A 21,545-nucleotide genomic window follows, 5' to 3' on the forward strand; every position below is an offset into this window, starting at 1 on the left:
AAATGGCCGCCATTCCAGTCCTAGACTGACGTAGGAAAGTTGTTTTATGAGAGCAATTTAGGTGTTTTTCATCTCTTACTATCTTGAAAATGTTTTTTGTGACATTTTTAGCCAGTGTTTATGATTTCAGATTGTACCTCTCATTAAAAATCTTCACAAAAGCGGGGAAAAAAACGTTTTTTAGTGTTTGTAGCGAAAAAAGGGTGGTCATATGTTACTTAAAAAATGATAGCCTCAGCAAAATCCCTCGTTACTGTTCACCCTCAAATTCAGTGTATTTAAAAAGAGACAAAAGTAGGGGTCCAACTCGAAAGTCACCAGAGTAAAATTTTCGAGCAAACAGAGGTGGTAGGCTATTTGTAGTAAAATCTGATTGTTGGTTTTCAAAGCCAGATTTCAAAGCCAGTTCGTTTTCAAAGCCAGATTGGTGTAATACCACAAAACAAACTAGAAGTTATCCGAGGTGTAAAGAAGATACCAGATTTGCCTGACTCGTACACGGTTGTCAAACCTGCATTTTTCGCTAAACAACCACTTCCACCTGCGTATGACATACAGAAAATACCTAGCCCATCTTTATTCCTGATTGACAGACAGTTCAACTGGCTAGACCACGTACTTCTCACTGAAGAATATGATGGCAAGGTGTAAGCAACGTGGTCCGCATTCAATGCCTCACAAATACAAAATCACAAATTCGACGTCAGCTTTTCGTGCATTTCACCACTTTTGAGAGATAAAGCAGACAGTGTGTCTACAATAAAGCATGTTATGGATCAAGTCCAGCAAACTATGTCGTATCTTAATCCGTCTCAAACACCAGTCATTACAGCTGACCAACCTCTTTTTGCACTATCGAAACAAGTGCAATGGTATTGGCCTGATGAATACGGCAACTTGGTCATCATCATGGGTGGTCTTCACATTGAAATGGCTGCATTAAAACCACCAGGCTGGATGTACAATGAGGTGGAATTCAAAGAATGGTACGCCAGGAAAGCGGATGATTTTCCAATGTTCAACTACTGGTACACTGCATTCAATCTGGAACTCTCATTGCTGGGTTTTGTGGGCACTTTCCGGGAAAGAAATTTTCCAGGATACAAGGAAGCTCTGGCAATACTCCTTCCAAAATTCTTTAGTGGTGACAGAACTCACTACTCAAGGTGGCACTACTCACTACTCAATACATCTACTTGACATGTCATTGAAAGATAAATTTCCTGATGTTTATGAGCAGTTCATGAAAGAGAAGTTTGTGATTCAGAAGACCAACAGAGAATATTCTGCGATTGCTATTGACCAAGCCCATGAACAGAATAATGCTATTATGAAAGGAGATGGAGGGATAATTGGAATCACAGAACACGAATCAGCCTTGCTACGATGGACAGGCCCTGAAGTCTGTAGAATTATACTGGAATATGAATGTGTTTCTAAAAGTCGAGTGAAAGTATCCCTAAATTAAGCCATATGCCAGAAAGCAAAAACGAACGGATGTTGTGTTTGACACTTACAAGGACGGAAGCATCAAATCTCATGCTCGTATAAAGAGGGGTAATGGAGCAGGCGGAGAGTTAATCGAGATGGGAGAGTCCCAAAGAACTGGCCAAACTTTTTGCAAAATACAAACATTAAACAAGAACTTTATCCATTCTTAGGTGATTCCATCCTAGAATTCATGCCACCGGATGATATCGTTTACGCTTTCAAGAATGAAAAAGCTGTTACTAATAATGACAATCCCGCTTTAGTCAATTTGAGCTCAAACCAAGAAGAAGCCGATACCAAAATGTTTGTTCATCTTCATCATGGCCTCAAGTATGAAACTATACAAAAAGCAGCCATCCTGGCTAATGACATTGATGTGGTCGTTATTGAAATTGGCTTGTTTGAAAACTTGAGCAAGGATGGACTTCACGAACTCTGGATATCTTTCGGGAGAGGAAACAAAAGAAGATGGATTCCTATTCATCAGATATTTTCTGTCCTGGGTCCACAGAAATGCAAAGGGCTGTTGTTCTTTCATGCCTTTAGTGGCTGTGACTCTTGTTCAGGCATGAAAGGAAAGGGGAATAAGTCGTTCTTTGCGACGTGGTCAGTGTATCTAGATGTGACGCCAACATTTCAGAAGCTCAGTCAGTGTCCAGAGGAAATAAATGCAGAAGATTTTGCGATCCTTCAAAAATTCATGGTATATCTTTATGATAAAAGTAGCACTGATGATAAGGTAGACACTGTAAGAATGACTTTGTTTACATTTAAAAATAAACAATATAATAATATTCCACCAACAGAAGATGCGCTGAAATGGCATGCACTTCGGGCAGCATATCAGGCCGGACACATTTGGGGACGAGCTCTTGAAAGGAGTCCAGAATTGCCATCTCCAAGTAACTGGGGGTGGAAATCTGGAGATGGGGGAACGTGGGACATTATGTGGACAAGAAAAGACCCCGTAGCCGAAGCATGCAAAGAACTAAGACGATGCAATTGTAAAAAAGAATGCAAAAGCTGTAAATGTAATAATGCAAATTTACCATGCACTTCACTATGTTCCTGTCCTTGTGACCATGAATAGATATTATTTACATGTGAATCATTGTCATGAACATGATTTACGTACTCAGTAGTAATAACTGATAACAGAAATGTTGACTGTACATGAATTGTCTTTTTAAGAAAGTATTTTAAGTCTGTTTGGGTGGAAGTATCAAAGTTTAGACTATTCTGCACACCTGACTGTCAAATTTGTGAAACCCTTTCTCTGTCCATAGTACGTTACACACCTGTTTTTGTTGAATACCATCTTAAATCATTCATACTGTCTTAAAAATAACATTTTCAAGGTAGTAAGAAATGAGACACATCAACATTGCTCTCATAAAGCAACTTTCCTACGTCAGTCCAGGACCTGCATGGCGGCCATTTTGAATTTTGACGTCACGGGCCGCCATTTTGAATTTTCGTTTGGTTAATTAAACTTTTGAAATCTACATGGTCCAAAGTACATGTGTGCCAATTTTCATGCTTGTGTCACCAAATGAAGTATTTTCAGGGTTATCTACCTCACTATTCTCATCTACTGTATATATTTGAAAACGAAGGTTACAAAACTGGATGAAGAATTGCTTCTAAGAGGGGTCAGTATAAAATGTATACTTTTTACGTATTTTGAAGACAGCAAAAGTGCAAAATCCTTTGCAAACTGATGTTTATACGGTTCTTCAGCAACACTATCGTTGAACTACTTTATACAAGTTAAATATACAATGTGACAAAGCATGCACAATGCACATTGTACACAAAGCTGGGAATTAATCAATGTTCTAATTTAGAAGATGGCCCGCATCCACTTTCAAAGTTTGTAAATGTTGAAGCTATATTACTCTATATATTTGAAGCTATATTACAAGAAAACTTAGCAAACTATTTTTAAAGGTTAAAACTTGGAATCCCTGAGTCGTGGAATTAGTGGTGAAAAGATGCATAAAAATATAAAACATTAACTAAACGGTTAGCAATGATTGAAAAATTTCAATTAAGACGAGAAAATCGAAAACGATTATGTACAATACAATAGCAAGCTTTTCAAGCTTAAATTTCACTCTTGTTCGACTGTACATGATAAAGCACCTTTTTCACTGCCTTCCTTCATTCATTTTTAACAACTTTGTGGACAAGACCTGAAAAAAAACTTTGTATAAAAATAAGTTCACAGTAGCCTACACAATATCAGCTGTTCACAGTACAAGAATGATGCTACTTGTGCAAACTAGTGCCATTGATATAGTAACAACGTTTCAAGCTACGATGGAAAATTTCTTGTTTATAGCTAAGCATTGCTTTCATGATATTTGCATGACTCAACAACCACCAAAGGGATTTATTCATGTTAGTGTACTGTATCACTATTGAGCAAGGGTCTTTTAATAATGCGTCAAAGCAGTCTCTAAAATGTATACTGGCGTAAGTGCAACTGAAAGATAACCTTTTTGCGGACTTGGAAAGTTTGTAGCTGTTGATCAATCCACATTTACTACACATCAAGTTAAAGCTCTAACCTGGGACATTTCCACCCGAGTTGCCTCGTCGAATGACGTCACCATCAGTTGGAAGAGAGGACAAAAATGTGTCACTGCGTCGTCCAAAAAGAAGACACTGGTCCAGGCACCTCCAAGCTCTGTTTCCTACACTGCTGAGCGTGGCGCCGATCATACCAGCGAAAAATCCTACGGTGCAGTGTCTCTGCTCTGTACAAGAATTTGAGTGAAAACCAGTTCTTCCACAGTTATTTGCAACAATTAAAATCACAAAAACAATCTATCCAGTGCCTCTCAAACTGTAGGCAGCAGACTTTAAAAAGGAATCTCGTCAATATTCATGGAAGCCACTAAAAGATCGTTTAAAGCCAACCATAGCATTTGGCTATGTAATCTATCTAACGTAGTATGGCAGTTGAGGTACCCCAGCTCCGAAAAGTTATGTGATATTTGAGTAGACCGCGGGGACATACTAAAAAGTCGAAATTTCTTAACCAATAAAAGTCACCTGCGATAACCATCATCGAAATTCAGATTGATAAATCGTGTAAGAACAGTAGAAGCCTCGAGCATTTCCTCTCACCTGAAACATTGCTTTGAGCTTGAGCAGACCATTGCGTTCCTTTGTCTTCATTCCAGAACGGTTCTGCACCTTCAAGCAATAAATATCATGGCTAACACTTCAAAGGAAAGTGTAACATTTTCTTTTCAATAGCTCACAATTTTCACAATAAGATCATCAAATGAGAAATGAATAACATGCAAATGCAGTTTTAGTGACATGCATGCTGCAATTATTCTGCTGCAGAAAGAGGGATTTCTTCCAGATAATCAGCAAAACGTGCTGACTACTTACTAGCAGTGGGAGCATATGGCATTGGTCAAAACACATGTCTATCGCTATTCTTGCCACATTGTACAGTTGACTGCAAAACACAGGTTGCCTTCTTGTTGAATTCCATGCAGCAACCACAGCAGATAAAACACAGAAAATAGACGATAACTATCATTCAGCATCTGAATGCACACCACGGTATACGACTATTCGGAGACAGCCTAGAGATTTCTAAAATCCCACAGCTGCATCTGTTTATTCAAAGGAGTTAGCTTATAATTGAGGTTAATAACAACAAATTATAGCCTCCCCCATCAAAACGTAAATTTTTTGCAATGTAGTGTTTGTGCATACAAATTTAAAAGGTTTAAATACAATCTGTGACGCAAGACACATGTCAATTTAATGTGAGAAAATATTTTAATTTAATAGTTTAAAAATTATTTTCAATTCGCTTTTTTATTATTCTCTAAATTTTAATTCAGTTTATTTTTCTTTGTCGGAATGCAGAGAAACAATATTGTGGAAATAAACTACAGTAACAGAACCAACAAAAGGAATAGATGGCAAAACCGTAATGATTTAAGATGTGCATGCAAAGATCAGATTCCAAATTGCCCATCCAAAATTGTTACGCATGAATCATTACCACAGTCGACACATCAGTGGCGAATCTGGCAATTGCTTCCTTAAAATGTATCCACAAGATTTCAGCTAATTTACATCTGCCTCACTGAAAAAAAAACTACTTAAATGATCCCTACAAATTCTCTAAATAAACAGAAGCCGTCGCAGCATTTTCAAAAAATCACCGAATGGGGTTTCTCCAAAAAGGTTGTCTCCAATTGGCATTTCTCCGAATCGGGCTATTCCGTGCACACTACTCTGTGGTTGGAATATATGTTGGTATGAATAGTATAAACTTTTTTTTCCGCTATGAACAGACGCCATGGCTTTAGGGAGTGGATTTAGGAGATATGTCTGCTTTTTAACTACACCCTCTTATTTATGGATATTGGATATTCTTAAGTAAGCTATTGTACATGCTCGACTGCTGCACAATGTAAGGGAAAAGCGAAAAAAAAAGAAAAAACCCATGCATAAAATCAATCAATCAATCACTGGTTTATTTTTTTCTCAAATTATCACGACAAATACATTGGTACATTACATAGAAGTGAGAGAGGAAGGAAGCGAAAGACCTTATGAGGTCACCAAGTCAGCTTCCACCCCGGCGGCAGTACCGTATTTTACAAAAAAATACTACCAATGAAAATTATACTGAAAAACACTTAGAGAAAATAATGAAACGTTGAATAAGGTTACAATCGCAATGTGGGGGTTAGTAAATGCAAGCCAAAACATGAGAAGATTGTATATGAACATAACATAAAAAAAAACAGAGAAATCAAACAAAACACAAATTAGATCCCAAAAGTTGTCAGACATGTCAGATCAATTTCACTGAAAAATACACAACAGAGTTGCATTTAGCAAGAGTAACAACCGACCAAGTGCGTTTGATATTGCTTTTTGAATGAAAAGGGAGACAAACATTTAATTTCTGAAGGAACCTTACCCCATGCTTGGGGTCCCAAGTACTGTAGCATTTTTTGCCCGGAGTTATTATTAGTTCTGGGTAAGAAATATTGGGATTTTATCTTGTGGCGAGTATTATGTTGATGGATATTATTTAAATCATTAAAATAAGCACTAAAACAATCAGGTAGAAGTCCATTTTTATATTTGTGCATGAAATTGGCATACTCAATTTCAATTAAGTCATTAAGCTTGGGAACATCAAATTTAACATATAATAAATTTACAGAGGCATGTCTAGGGTAAAATAAACATGCTCTAAGAGCTTTATTTTGAATAACTTCTATGGGATGTAAAATAGATTTATCAGCCCTACCCCAATTTATTAATGAATATTGTAAATGAGATTGAAAAAGAGCAAAATAAACAACACGCAATGTACTAAGTGGTACAAAATGTCTGAGCTTATATAAAATTCCACAAGTTTTATTTAGCTTTGTGCGAAGACAAGTTAAATGTGATTTCCATGATAGCTTGTTGTCAAGGGTAACACCAAGATATTTAATTGAATCTACTTGTTGAATAGGATTTCCATTAATACTTAATTGAAAGGATTTGGCTTTGAAAGAATTTTTACATATTATCATGTATGCAGTTTTTGAATAGTTAATTGACAGCTTATTTTGTCTCATCCAAATATCGACAAATTTTATTTCTTTATTTACTCTTTTTTGAAGGCAAGTTAAGTCTTTATCTGTCATATGTAAATTGGTGTCATCAGCAAATAATGTTGTTTTAAAATTTGTTGCATTTGGTAAGTCATTCACATATAACAGAAAGAGTAATGGCCCTAAAACAGAGCCTTGAGGGACACCACATTTTACCTGTTCAAAGTCAGATGTATTTCCAAGTATTTTAGTACATTGTTGTCTATTAGATAAGTAGGAATTTAAAAGACTCAGAACTTTACCTCGAAGGCCATAATTGTAAAGTTTGCTTAGTAAGATTTTATGATCTACAGTATCAAAGGCTTTGCTTAAATCCAGAAAAATTGAGCATGTGAATTCCTTTTGATTCATGGCAGATAACAGTTCGTCATATATTCTTGTTGTGGCTAGTGAAGTGGAGTCATTACTTTTAAAGCCATGCTGGCATGTAGACAAAATGTTATGTTTGTTGAGAAATTTATTAATTCTTTGATATAGAACTGCTCCCTTCAATCTTAAAGCACCTTATGCGGTAGTTATACAGTAATCGAAAAAAAAAAATACAGTAGCCACTAAAACATTTGTATCAAACTTCAACTATCATTGACTTCGGACAGGTTATCCTACAGACAACAGTACCTAGATCGGAGTAATGGTGATTGCTTTGATACAAATTGAAGAAATGACAATCAGTTTCGTGCAATCCAGGGTCATCGATTCTATCACCTTTCTTCCAGTTATTATGTACTTTCTGGCAGCTATGCAAAGCAAAATCATTTGCTTAAATAAATTAGTTTGATCAAAAGATTGTCTTAAAATCAAGAATTTGATTGATGATAGGCCTCCATAGTCATGAAATATGATGGAAATGCTTACGATATAGATATCACAATAGTCTTTCACAAGTGATAAAACTCCACAACCAACTTAGATACATGCTATAAAATGAACAAGCACACAGAGAACAGTTTCACAAAAACTGATATACAGACTACCACAAACACAAGAAATTTTCACATGACATACCTATGACAACGAGTGACATCATCAAAACCAGTGTGATACATTCCACACTGCGACATCGCTCTGGCAGTGGCATCGCTTACATAAGCATTGCAGCGGAAAAACGAGTTGTACCTCCAGTCAGAACTATCCACCTGATCTGAATCTTCATCTGTAGATGCAAATGTAATGTGTTCCAAAAGTATGTTTATTGTTGTACCATCATTATTTCATAAACATATCATATCCCTATTGTAGCCTATCCATTCAAACATAAACGATGTTGAAACAGCAAGGATGACCTTTGATCTACAATAAGGTGATTCGCCGCAAACATGCTCATTCATTACAGAGTTTACATGAAAAAAGTCATTATTTTGTTATGTGCAATATCCATCACCAAACTGTTGAAACTGATATTTACTCTGCTTACAGTTTCTATGTTGCTTTAATACTCTATTGAAGATGAATGATAGTGGATACACATTAATCATACACATCCTGCGTCATAGTTGACATGATCTTTGATAACAAATGATAAGGAGTTAGACACTTTAACCAGTTTTTTCTTGATTGTTTAATCATATAACAGTCAACAAATCCAAGTCATAGCCAAGCGGTTGATATTGTTTAGAACAGGGGTCACCAAACTTTTTTCTCTGAGGGTCGGATTGCTGTGAGATTAACAGCTGTGGGCCGGATGCGAATTGCGAAAAGATATACAACAATTTAGAATTTTCATTGACTTGAATTGAGCACAATAAATAACAAAGTTAGCGGAGGAATAGCAAAGTTGTGATGAAAATCGAAAGGTTGCTGTAAAAGTTATCCCCTGCTGGGATTCACCACAGGCAGAGATGAGCAAGATCACCTGTTTGGGTAATCTTGAAGATCAAGATCACCAAGAATACATGATCTTGAAGATCAAGATCGTGATTTTGAAGATCAAGATCACTTTTTAGGGTAGGCTACTTGAAAAAATGCAGTTCTTGGTCGATGAGGGTGCAAAAAAACAAATTTTACTCATAAGCAACCCGGTTAAAGGTAAGTGGTATTGCAAACTTTTGTTTTTAACTACTCAAACACTGGCCTAAAGATTGTAGAAAGTTAATGACTGTTGTTATTATTATCAATCGTTGCTGTAGTTTGAGTAGGATCGTAAGTTTGCAACCTCAAGGCCGAGGGTTATTTTTAGACTACTTCAGTCATGTATAGTCGACCCGTTTTGGATGCCTGCGCATAATTTGAGCTGCTATACAGTTACATCTTCATCAAGGGCTTTCAGACCATCCAGCCCTGATATAGGCGCAAATGGTTGTCTCGATTTGCATCCAATGGAATAGTTCCCCAATAGAACACTTGACAAAGAAACTTCAAGATCAAATGGCGCTGGTTCGGCTTTCGGGGTAGGCCTATGTGCTTAACTACGCATTTCAAAGACAGCTCTCTAAGCAGCGGCACCTAGTGAATGGAATGATTAACAGCCAACAACACCAACAATCAGAAACTTTACTCAGCCCATCTTGGTAACCGGGCCTGCACCAGTGAATCAAAGCCTCTACAAGTATGCGAAACTGCCAGGATCAATAAGCTCTCAAAGATGAAATAATCTCAAAGGGGAATAATCGGAAGAACATTTTTGAACTAAACCATTTTTCATCAAATTATTGTCTGGTTAATATTCAAAGCTTTTATTCGTATTGCACAGTCGCTGTCGCAAATTTTAATTGGATTATATCAAGAATAATCGCACTAGTTACCCATCTGAAAAGATTGGTAGCCTACTGCTGTGTCTGGCTGTCTGCTAACAAAAAAGCTCACAGATCTGAGGTCAAATAAACCGTTTCAAACAAAATCAAAAACTATATGAAAAGGGATAGCATCTATTTACACATTTTATGTACTATTTTTTATTTTTAGCCTATATCCTAAACAATTCTCAGTCTGGTTGGTTCACTGCAGTCTGCAATAAGCCACTTCACATGACTAAAGTCGACTAGAGCCCATTTTTTAGCATCGCCAACCTAAACTTTTCAAACATCTAAGATTGGATCAACAAAAGCAAAAACAAATTTTTAGATTCACAAAACAGAAATGTAAACAAATTTTAGTCATTTTTTGTCATACTTTTATATGCAGTCGTAGGCTAGGTTACCACAGAAAACTTTTCAATTTTGAAATGGCAACACTAATAAACTCGATTGAGACTTCAAATCGACTTTTATTAGACCCATGAGTCATATTAACTCTTAACAGTGGCTAAATGGTAGTAGTTACCACGAATTAGGCTACTTTGTACGGTACCAGTTCAAAAAAATATCTCTATAATAGTAAGTCAACTTAAATTCCAAAGTGATCTTGATCTTATTGACTTTCAAGATCACAATCACACAAAAAAAGTGATCTTAGATCAAGATCACCAAAATAAAAGTGCTCTTCAAGATCAAGATCACACCCATCTCTGACTACAGGGCATCGTGCTCTTGAAGAACCATTAGCCTACATCTTTCCAAATTTAGCCTAGCCCTCGGCTGTCTTCATTTGTGGTGGCCTAATGATAAACAGCAACGTCAGTCCTTTACAAAAAGTTTGGTAACTTTTTTCCTTAACAGTTGTAGTACAGCTGTTATTTCCGCAGGATGTAGCGGGCCGAATGAAATCAGTTCGCGGGCCCGGCCCGTAGTTTGGTGACCCCTGGTTTAAAATAATGAATGGAACTATACTGTATACCAATTTGAAAGTGAGCCGTTTCAAAGTATCCACTGTGATCGTCACCCCCGTTTGGTGACTGAAAAATAAACAAGACCTACATGTAGCTTGAATTAAGACTCTATGCCATTGAAATTCTCAGTTAAAAGCAAAAAATGTATTGCCATACAAAGTATTACAGATGCTTGTATATGTAGGCTACCATATTTTCAACACTGTTATAAATGGCCCAAAATCAAGTAAAATAGTACCGTAGCAAGGTAAAGATCTCATAAACCACTAGCGGCAATCAATTTTGCTCAATTTACAAAATTTTTAACCTTCACTACTTGAGCTTCAATCACTTGAGGTTCATCAAGATGGTAAAACTATTAAAATGTGCCATAAAATTTAAATTTTATTTGTCTTTATTTAGAATACAGATGTAGTATTGTAGTAGTGATGCAAGCCCCGTTTTGATTTTTTCGCCGCGCCACGTAGAAGGTTGAAATGACACAGCCGCGCCGCTTGCCACGTAATCTTTCAAGAAATATCAGTTATGAAACTTCAAATTCAAATTGGAAATACAGATCAGTTTTTTTTTTCCTTTAACAGAACCCCTAAGCTGGAAAACAATGCAAATGGTTTGCAGTTGACAGGGTTTTTGGGGCTGGCTTGTGAGGGAAGCTGTAGGAGTGTTTTTGGTTAATAGACTAGCTGATAAGCTCAGCTCCCAGTTACCAGGCTATAGGCCTAGTGCAACTACTGCATTAGTTACTATAACAGTTAGCCCAGTAAGTTCAGGCTATAAGTTTTACTCTTGAGGTCTGTCTGTCTGTGTAGTGTGTAGTTCATACAACCACTGACATTAAAATTGCATTATTGCTTACAAAAAGTGTTCAAAAGTCCTGATACTGGATCCAGAAACATTCTATTTGAAAAAGCATGATGTCTTAGAACTTACATGCATTGCTGATAGTGATAAGACAATATGATCTGGTTAGCCTAGTCAATTAGTGCACAACTGTACCGGTAGGTTACCAGTTATATGCCATGGGTGTTTTTTGCCACAATTGACTTTCTAAAAATAACGCGGTAAAATATTTTATTTGTTAATATATTTGCTGCATCTCTAAGATGTGTTTTTTATAAAGAAATGCCAAAATTTTTCCAAGTGGCTTAGTTTTTAATTTTTGTAACACAACTGGGCCAATAATTAATTTTATACATTTGGCATAATAATCTGTTTGTAGTTGTGTTCATTTGGATTATGAAATATAAGCATCGAATACAGGAATCATCTTACCATGGCTGCAAATTACTCTCTGTGATTCAGTGAGCAAATATTGTGAATTTGACTGTCCTCTCCAATTGTTGCCTGCCACATAAAATCTTTTTATAAAACCAATTAATATTAAAATTTAGATATATTTCTCCTATCTTACTCTTCCCAGACAAAAATTACCTATATTTGTAGAATCAGTTAAAAGTAACGTAAGTAGATGTTTAATAAAAAGCTAGAGACAAGTGGTTTTAAACACATATTTATATATCTGTGATTTTGATTCAAATATCATATTTTGGACACAGAATACAAGCACCTCTTGGGGGAGTTTTAACACCATGCTTGCCAAGGTTGAGACTTGCTTTTCATGTGCCAAATCCATGATCTCAATGTGTGTAGAATATCATGTGCAGAGTTTGTCCAGGGTGAACAATATTATTCAACAGCTTACTGTTGACCTTAAAGTTTTGAGATAAAGACCAGGCTTCTTTGAAGCACAAAAGAAAGGCTAAAACAGGTCTTTAAAATCTATATTGTGAAGTAAGCAACGACCATGCTGATAAAAGCGAAACTCAATCAATTGCAAAAAGGAAGGATTATGCACACATCAGTTGCGCTTGTGATAAAAAAGGTCAGTACGGTATGGAAAATTATAGTTAATGTACTTTAGATAACTACGGTATTGCAAAATCAACTCAAACTCTTTCAAGTATTTTTTTTTATTGTATCCAGGCTGACGCCAGGTGGTTGAAGATTTAGATTAATTAGACAATAAGGCAAGGAGACCAATCTTTTTGTCCACCCTCAGGCATGCGTTAACTGTCCATTAAGTAAAGACACAGCCACATGCTCTTAAACGGCATCAAACCAGTGCCCATTTGAGCATCGTACTAGAGCTCTCAACAATCGGCCATGCAAATTTGGGTCCACGTCTTTTAGGCGCTGACAGTTAGGCGCTGGTCTAATAGGCGCGCACACTAGGGTGTTTCATTTGCTCCCTTTATTTGAATTTTGATCTGTCCCTAAGTTAATTCTGTTCCATTTGGGAAAAAAATAACCTGGAAATAATTTTTAATTTCATGGCCCCCCGTTTACCCCCCCCACCGCGACTCCGAAATTTCTGCCTACTCCAGTCGCCATAACTCAAAAACCACTTTAGATAGACATGGGTTGTTGGGTATCAAAGTTATTGCCATACCCCACTTTAATTCAAAAATGCTGCCAAAATAATAATCTGAGCAAAAAATTTTTTTTTTCATTATTGCACAACATAAGAAAAGCAGTTGGCATGAATATTGAATAGCCAAACATACGATGTGAACAACCAAACATAAGTGGCAACTGACACAACACCAAAATTAATCACATAACACAATTATCAAAAACCATCTATGAAGTAATAGGACATCACAATAAGTAATAGCACAGCAGTGGCTCACACAACCTCCATTAAGCAGGCAGCAACGTGGTGTGTTGTGCTTAGCGCATTGCCGCATTGGTCTTCGCACGAAAGAGTGTTTACATTAATTTCAGCTACTGAAACCACTGTGTTGCTGTTTTCTTGTGCAAGAAAGGTCAAAATAATTGCCTCCATCCAGTAATGGGTAGTTAAAATAAATTCCAGTCATACTAATGTAAGTCACTGGAAACAGTGTATTACAGGCAACTCCAAAGCGAGTGCTGCAAAAATTGCCTACTATGTGCTGTGCTTCAATGATGTTTTTCCGTCCTGGAGGATAAAAATTTAATGACGACAACACAAGTGGGACATGAATCATGAATAGTAACACAGCAACAGCTAAAGCTCATTAAGTAAGACATGGATAGGATACTAATGCCCGTATTCTAAGATCCAAGCTGGAACACAATTGTTGGACTTGGGTTATGGTATACCAAATGCATGGACCAAGTCAAACTTGAGTTTCAGCTTGAACTCAAGTTGGATCTTAGAATACGGGCTTAAGTTATCTATTATCCTGCAAATAGTTACATTTTTTTCAAAAACTGCAAGTACAATTAGTATCCAAGCCAGTTGGTTGACATATTATCATGATTGATGATGCATGCATATAATCGTCAAAGAGTGGGTGCTTGTTTTGCGAAGGAATGGTTGACACTTTTTGTGTTTTTCTGCCACTTGTCTTGGTGTCTTGGTATTTCTGCCACTTGCAGGGTGTCTTGGTAATGGTCTTCGCTGTGAGAAGATCCCAAGAAGTTTGAGCTTAATTTTATATACCTTTCAGCACAGTCATTAATTACATTGCTTTCTAGGACATTTACCAGGTTTTCTTTTAAGATGCTGTTATCATGCCATTCATTAACAGACAGGTGCAAAAATTTATGGTTCAGGTTTAACAAGTTGATAAAATAGCATGAATCTTGTCCAACTAAATCACAAAGCCTTGTTGATGGCCCAAAGTGTTGTTGAAATTTTGATTTTTCAAACCCAGATCCATGTCGCTGTTTTGGGATGGCTGAGTGTGTATCAATGCATTGTAGCATTCGATCAGCAATAAACCAAGTTTCTTCAACAGGGGTGTGTTCTCTGAATAGAGAAAGATAAATCATTTTCTCTGTCAAGTACCAAAGGTGTCTCTTTAATGCCTTCAGAGCAATACAGTTATTGATGTTGCTGTAAGTGAACAGCATATTGTAAAACTCTAGATCATTCCATGGAGCGTCAGTGGGCGATGAACATGTCAACCACCACTGAGAATACACATGACATAAGTGACGAAGTTGACAAAGCCTCTTATCTTTGAGGTTTGTTGAGTGGCAGTAACAGCGCCAAGTGGAAGCTCTCCAATGTACTTTCCCAGAAGATATATCTTAATGCCAGAGTAAATCAGCTTTGCCGTCCATCTGGCTTTATGCAAAGCTCCTGGGTTTTTGAAGGTTATTGGATTTTGTAGTGAATTTTCCAGGAAAATACGACAGAGTTCAATAAACTCTAATTAATCACCCCTCTGGAAACTATGCTGAGCAGTACAGCGTAACATCAGGAGACTTGGTAATTTCAAATAAATTCGAGACAGAGTGACTTCCCCTATACTATGGTGTCTACAGGCAGACTACAAGGGACGTTGCAGACTATCTTGATACATGCTGCTGAATACATCAGAAAGTTGGACTTGGGTTATGGTATACCAAATACATGGACCAAGCCAAACTTGAGTTTCAGTTTGAACTCAAGTTGGATCTTACAATACGGGCCTTAGTATCCTATTCATGTCTTACTTAATCCGCATTAGCTGTTGCTGTGTTACTATTCATGATTCATGTCTCACTTGTATTGCCGTCATTGAATTTTTATCCTCCAGGACGGAAAAACATCATTGAAGCACAGCACATAGTAGGCGATTTTTGCAGCACTCGCTTTGGAGTTGCCTGTAATACACTGTTTCCAGTGACTTACATTAGTATGACTGGAATTTATTTTAACTACCCATTACTGGATGGAGGCAATCATTTTGACCTTTCGTGCACAAGAAAACAGCAACACAGTGGTTTCAGTAGCTGAAATTAATGTAAACACTCTTTGGTGCGAAGATCAATGCGCTAAGCACAACACACCACGTTGCTGCCTGCTTAATGGAGGTTGTGTAAGCCCCTGCTGTGCTATTATATACTTATTGTGATGTCCTATTACTTCATAGATGGTTTTTGATAATATTGTGTCATGTGATTAATTTTGGTTTGTCAGTTGGCACAGTTTTCGGTTTGTCAGTTGCCACTTATGTTTGGTTGTTCACATCGTATGTTTGGCTATTCAATATTCATGCCAACTGCTTTTCTTATGTTGTGCGAAAATGAAAAAAAATTTTTTTTTGCTCAGATTGTTATTTTGACAGCATTTTTGAATTAAAGTGGGGTATGGCAATAACTTTGATACCCAACAACCCATGCCTATCTAAAGTAGTTTTTGAGTTATGGCGATTGGAGTAAGCAGAAATTTCAGAGTCGCGGTGGGGGGGGGGTAAACGGGGGGCCATGAAATTAAAAATTATTTCCAGGTTATTTTTTTCCCAAATGGAACAGAATTAACTTAGGGACAGATCAAAATTCAAACAAAGGGAGCAAATGAAACACCCTAGCGCACACTGTGGCGTGTGGATATTTAGGTGCGGAGCACTGTGGCACCCGGTCATTTAGGTGCTCAAAATATTATATTGAACAGGAAAATATATTGTTTTGTTAATGCGTGTGCGTTGTTGGTCATGGCTTCAGTGAGTGAAGTTGCTTAAACCGGCAATGCTTTTTCACACAAAATGTTATATTCAACAGAAAAAATATATGGGTGAAGCTGCTTAAACCGGGAATGCTTTTTCACACAAAATGTTATATTCAGCAGAAAAAATACCTGAGTGAAGCTGCTTAAACCGGGAATGCTTTTCACACAAAGTGTTATATTGACCAGGAAAATATGTCATGGCTTCCGTGAGTGAAGCTGCTTAAACCGGCAATGATTTTCACATAAAATGTTATATTGAACAGAAAAATATGTTGTTTTTTTAATGCGCGTGTTCAGCATTTATTTGTTGTTAGTCCAGGTTTGCGTTGGCGAAAGCTTTATCAATAAACTATTCAAGATTCCGAAAATGTATGAGTTCACTTTTAGTTAGGTCAAATAATAACTACACTAAACATCAGTAAAAAATGTACCGTAGTCTGTATTCAAGCGGGCGGTAGCCTTGAGTGAAGAGTAACTTAGTTTTCCGTCAAAACCCCAATTAGGTTTAATAACGAGCGAAGTCTCACCATTATGCTTGCAACTTGTAGCCAAGGTGTAGCCTATATGCCCTGCAGAAATGTATTCATGTGAACAGTAGTACAGCGTCTTATGCGTTCTCGTCACATGGCCAATCCATCCCGAACAGAAGTAATTGCGAAAGATAATAGATTAAGTAAAGTTCCATCTGGCTGCAACTTGTGTTCAGGATGCATTGCAAATGTCCTGTAGAGATGTGCTAATATCAAGAGTAGTAGAGCGTTTTCCCGCACCTCATCTCCACACGATCTATCCGTCTCAAGTAGAAGTAATTATTAAAGGTAACAGATTGCACAAAGCTGCGCCTTTAAACCGGCAACTTCTACTCCAGAAGTACGTGTCCTGTGGAGATCAGGTGGTCTACTGCTCTAATTGCCCTGCATATAAGCCGATGTTAGATCTGAGCAATAATTTATTGATAAAGCTTTCACCAACGCAAACCTAGACTAACAACAAATAAAACAATAATAAATCAATAAAACAACAATATATTTTTCTGTTCAATATAACATTTTGTGTGAAAAGCATTGCCGGTTTAAGCAGCTTCACTGACGGAAGCCATGATATAATTTTCATTGCCCTACCTGCCAAGCTGATACAATCTACAGACTTTACTAGGAATAGCACCTAAATGACCGGGCGCCACAGTGCTCCGCACCTAAATATCCAGACGCCACAGTGTGCGCGCCTATTAGACCAGCGCCTAACTGTCAGCGCCTAAAAGACTTGCTCCCGCAAATTTGAACACATTACTATGTGCTTGTGTGGGGATGTAGGTTTAATCGTGATGTAAATGTACACTAATAATAGCCACTTCCCAAATAGCCTACTAAGAACGCAATTAGTAGACTTGCCTATGGACTATACATTGGGGCTTGTTAAACATATCAATAAAACATGTCTCTTTTATGGTATACATTCAAATTAGGAAGTGGCTACATTTACGGCGCCGTAAATACAGCCGTTCCATGCCTTTTTTTTAATCTTTACGTTGCTTTTACTGCGCATGCACGCTGGTGCGTATTTTTTCTTCTTTCTCGAAAGAACAAATAAAAAAAAGTGCCTATTTAACTTCTAAATTCAATCGCTTTTACCTAGTGAATCTGTTGCGCGTGCAATCTTTGTCTGGCTCTTACTCCCAAGGATGTGAGTTCGATACCACCAAGAGGTGTTTCTTTTTTTAAACTAAATTCGAACCCGAAGTGACTCAATCGTTAAGCTACGCATTTTTGTGGCCGTTCAGTTTAGTTTGTTTTTAGTTCTGACCATCACAACAAAAAAACAACATATTATGACAAACATAGCAGAGTAAGGTAGAAGCGACAAAACGCGGACGTTATAGACTAGCGTGCATGATACTAAAGCAGGACAATCAGTTCAAAATATGGCACGATCGCAACACCTTTAATAAAAATTTTATAAATTGAGAACAAAGAGAAAAAAAGGCTAGTAAGTTTTTTTCTTTAACAATTAATATGAGTAAAAAAAAATTCTAAATTCAAAAAAATTTTAGGTGTTATGACCGTGCCATATTTTAAACTGATTGTCCAGCTTTGTTTGTTTGTTTATCTTTATCCTGCATTGCGGGAAAGCAGACTTGAGCGCTGTTGCATCGGTGTGTACGCCTTCCGACTTACACCTGACCCACGCTGCAGCCGACGGCAATGTCTGTTTCCGGTTGTTTACTCTACTTATGACTTAAATTTGGTACTACCCATTACTCAAAATCGATCACTGGGTAGAGGCAATTATTGTAAAGTTTCTTGCCCAGAGAAACAACAGCAAGTGCGGGTAGCTGGAGTCAAACATGCACACTATAACGTCTATGCACGCTATAACGTCCGCGTTTTGTCGCTTCTACCTTTTTTTAGACCTCTGCTATGTTTGTCATATACTGTTTTTTGTTTTGATGGTCAGAACTAAAAACAAACTAAACTGAACGGCCACAAAAATGCGTAACTTAACGATTGAGTCACTTCGGGTTCGAAATTAAGTTTAAAAAAAGAAACACCTCTTGGTGGTATCGAACTCCGAACTCACATCCTTGGGAGTAGGAGCCAGACAAAGATCGCACGCGCCACAGATTCACTTGGTAAATGCGGTTGAATTTAGAAGTTATATATGCACTTTTTTTCATTTGTTCTTTCGAGAAAGAAGAAAAATACGCACCAGCGTGCATGCGCAGTAAAAGCGACGTAAAGATTAAAAAAAAGGCATGGAACGGCTGTATTTACGGCGCCGTAAATGTAGCCACTTCCTTCAAATTAACCTGGTTGACATCTAGTTATGAAGAACAGCTAATTTTAGGTAGGCTACTTTTGTCTGTAGTTTTTGTTGTAGCTGCAATGTGTGTTAAAGTTTTGGCAGTGGCTATTTGACCGGCGCCGGTCTTTGAATCTGAAACACTATTTGACCGTCATGACGTCATTATACAGTCACTTTTTTTCTTTTTCTCTTTCAAAGCAAAAGACGAGAAGCGCGTATATAACTTCTAATTCGATCATTTTATACAACTCGTTACGTGGCGCGTGCGTTACGTCGCAGGCTCCCATACTAGAGGGACTGAGTTCGATACTACCCGGCAGCGTTCCTTTTTTTATTTATTTTTATTTTTTAACTACATTTTGACCCGAAGTGCACTTTTGTAGTCAATTTTTAATTTGAGTTGCATTACATTTACATGCCATTACCATTTTTTAAAAGAAACATTGTATATAACTACTTGTTGTTGAGAGCAAAAATGTAATGCTTCGTTCGGCAAACACGGTCACATCAATCAATCAAACATTTTATTTTTCGTCATTTACGCGTCCGGGACGAAAAAGATACTAACTACAAAAATCGATATAGACCTACCAGCACGTTAATGAACGGGAAAAGGTGGCAAAACCTTGAAAGGTTTAAAACGTGCCTGAATGAAAAATTATGTAGTAGGCTATCGTTAGCACGGCCCCAAACGGAAAATTACCCAGAGAAATTCTCAAATTCCAGCAAATTAAAAAAACTCTAACTTTATTACTCACATTTGAAAAGACATAAAAAATTGGGCTGTAGACAACTCAAATTAAAAATTAACTACAAAAATGCACTTCGGGTCAAAATTTAGTTAAAAAAAAAAAATAATAGAATAAGGAACGCTTCTGGGTAGTATCGAACTCAGTCCCTCTAGTATATGAGCCTGCGACGTAACGCACGCGCCACGTAACGAGTTGAATAAAATGATCGAATTAGAAGTTATATACGTGCTTCTCGTCTTTTGCTTTGAAAGAGAAAAAGAAAAAAAGTGACTGTATTGTGACGTCATGACCGGTCAAATAGTGTTTCAGATTCAAAGACCGGCGCCGGTCAAATAGCCACTGCCTAAAGTTTTACCAAAATCAACTTCCACTTTTCAAAAGAGTTGCATCTTGCATTTTGTCTCAGCACAATTTTTGTTTGCTTTGGTTTAAAAACAACATTGTTAAGTTTTGGAAATTTTATGAATTTGATGTGATTCAGAGTTTGAGATAATGAGGCTAAATTTTGTGATTGGGTTACAATTAGCCTATGGTGTGCATTGTTTAGTTTGACTGACAATATAACTGTAGTCTGTAGGCTAACTTAAAAATATGGAGGTTATCAACTAGCCTCTTACCATCACATAAGGAATCAAAAAAGTAAAAGATCAAAAAAGAAATTACTCAGAATAAAATATCCATCTTACCTGGATCATCACAAACTTGTCGATCAGGTGATCACAGAATCACATGATCTTGCGCAACATTGTTGTCATCGTCACCGGACCAGAGTTGCCAAATACTAGAAGCTGCTTGGCACCAAAAAGTAACTGAAATTCCAACATACAATTTCACCAGATATTTAAAGCACTCTAAACAAAGCAATTTCACCTAAAAATACAAATAGTTTTTAAGACATAACACACTGCTATCACGCATTTGCAAACCTTTTGCAAAATATTTTCTATACGAGCGGAAATTTTTAGCTAAAAAAATTGAAAAAACTTTCTTGAAAAAAATTGAGTGGGAAAAGTTTCATCAGATTTCACCAAAAAGATGTCTGGTTCCAAGGTCAAAAAGCTTGGCAATAAAGACTTCTAAATTTCGCTAAAATTTTTAATTTGGTATTCTATTTTCTCATTTGGCAACGCTGCCATGGAGCAAAAAACCAAAACATATTGCGCAAGTCCAGTCATGCGGAACAATAAAATATGAGAAAAAGAATTCAGAAAAAAGTACCACTGAAACACGATGATGAAAAACAAAAAAATAATTTGCACAAATTTTTGTCGTTCTTCTGTAGAAACAGAAAGATCAAGCAACGATGTTTCGATCAGGGGTACGCGGACGCCAAGTCGCTGGAGCTTTCATCGCATGTAGTAGCCTAGGTAGTAGCCTACTGCTGGGAAGCGAATTTTTTATTGACAGTTGCAGCGCGCGTGTGTGTAAAATGTTTTAAATAAGCCTGTGTTTTTACTTGATTAATTTTCTTCCACAAAGTAAGTGCTGTATTTTGGAATAGCCTACATATCAACAATTTATCTTTATCAGATTGAGTTGGCCATCATAGGCTCCTCAGCAGGCAATCACAAGCTAATAACAACAATGTAATCACTAGGCCCACTTACGAATAGCTTTATCATTTTATTTTTTTTATTTTCGATTATATCAAAGAGAGAGAG

General features: G+C 37.1%; 1 protein-coding gene across 3 annotated transcripts; it reads right to left on the reverse strand.

The window, feature by feature from the left end:
• Positions 1-3,071: 3,071 nt before the first annotated feature.
• On the reverse strand, positions 3,072-20,592 carry LOC145776610 (uncharacterized). Of its 3 annotated transcripts, none has more exons than XM_082587841.1 (8): positions 20,571-20,592; positions 12,121-12,192; positions 10,857-10,914; positions 8,151-8,298; positions 7,764-7,882; positions 4,627-4,689; positions 4,065-4,253; positions 3,072-3,686 (listed from the first exon to the last, which is right to left on the reverse strand). In XM_082587841.1, exons 2-8 carry the CDS (start codon positions 12,121-12,123, stop codon positions 3,655-3,657), a joined length of 612 nt encoding a protein of 203 aa, XP_082443967.1. In that variant the 5' UTR covers positions 12,124-12,192; positions 20,571-20,592; the 3' UTR covers positions 3,072-3,654. The 3 variants fall into 3 exon arrangements, with proteins under 3 accessions (XP_082443967.1, XP_082443965.1, XP_082443966.1); XM_082587839.1 differs by having other exon boundaries at positions 4,627-4,695; XM_082587840.1 differs by lacking the exon at positions 20,571-20,592 and having other exon boundaries at positions 4,627-4,695; positions 12,121-12,402.
• Between the last annotated feature and the right edge of the window lie 953 nt (positions 20,593-21,545).

Source organism: Aplidium turbinatum, chromosome 9 (genome assembly GCF_918807975.1).
Source record: "Aplidium turbinatum chromosome 9, kaAplTurb1.1, whole genome shotgun sequence".
NCBI classification, from domain to species: domain Eukaryota; kingdom Metazoa; phylum Chordata; class Ascidiacea; order Aplousobranchia; family Polyclinidae; genus Aplidium; species Aplidium turbinatum.

Coding starts and splice junctions, on each gene's coding strand:
- LOC145776610 (XM_082587839.1), bottom strand. Junction 8,299..10,856: donor AACGGCTCACTTTCAAATTG/GTATACAGTATA, acceptor TTGCATCTACAG/ATGAAGATTCAGATCAGGTG. Junction 4,254..4,626: donor AGCTCAAAGCAATGTTTCAG/GTGAGAGGAAAT, acceptor ATTCTTGTACAG/AGCAGAGACACTGCACCGTA.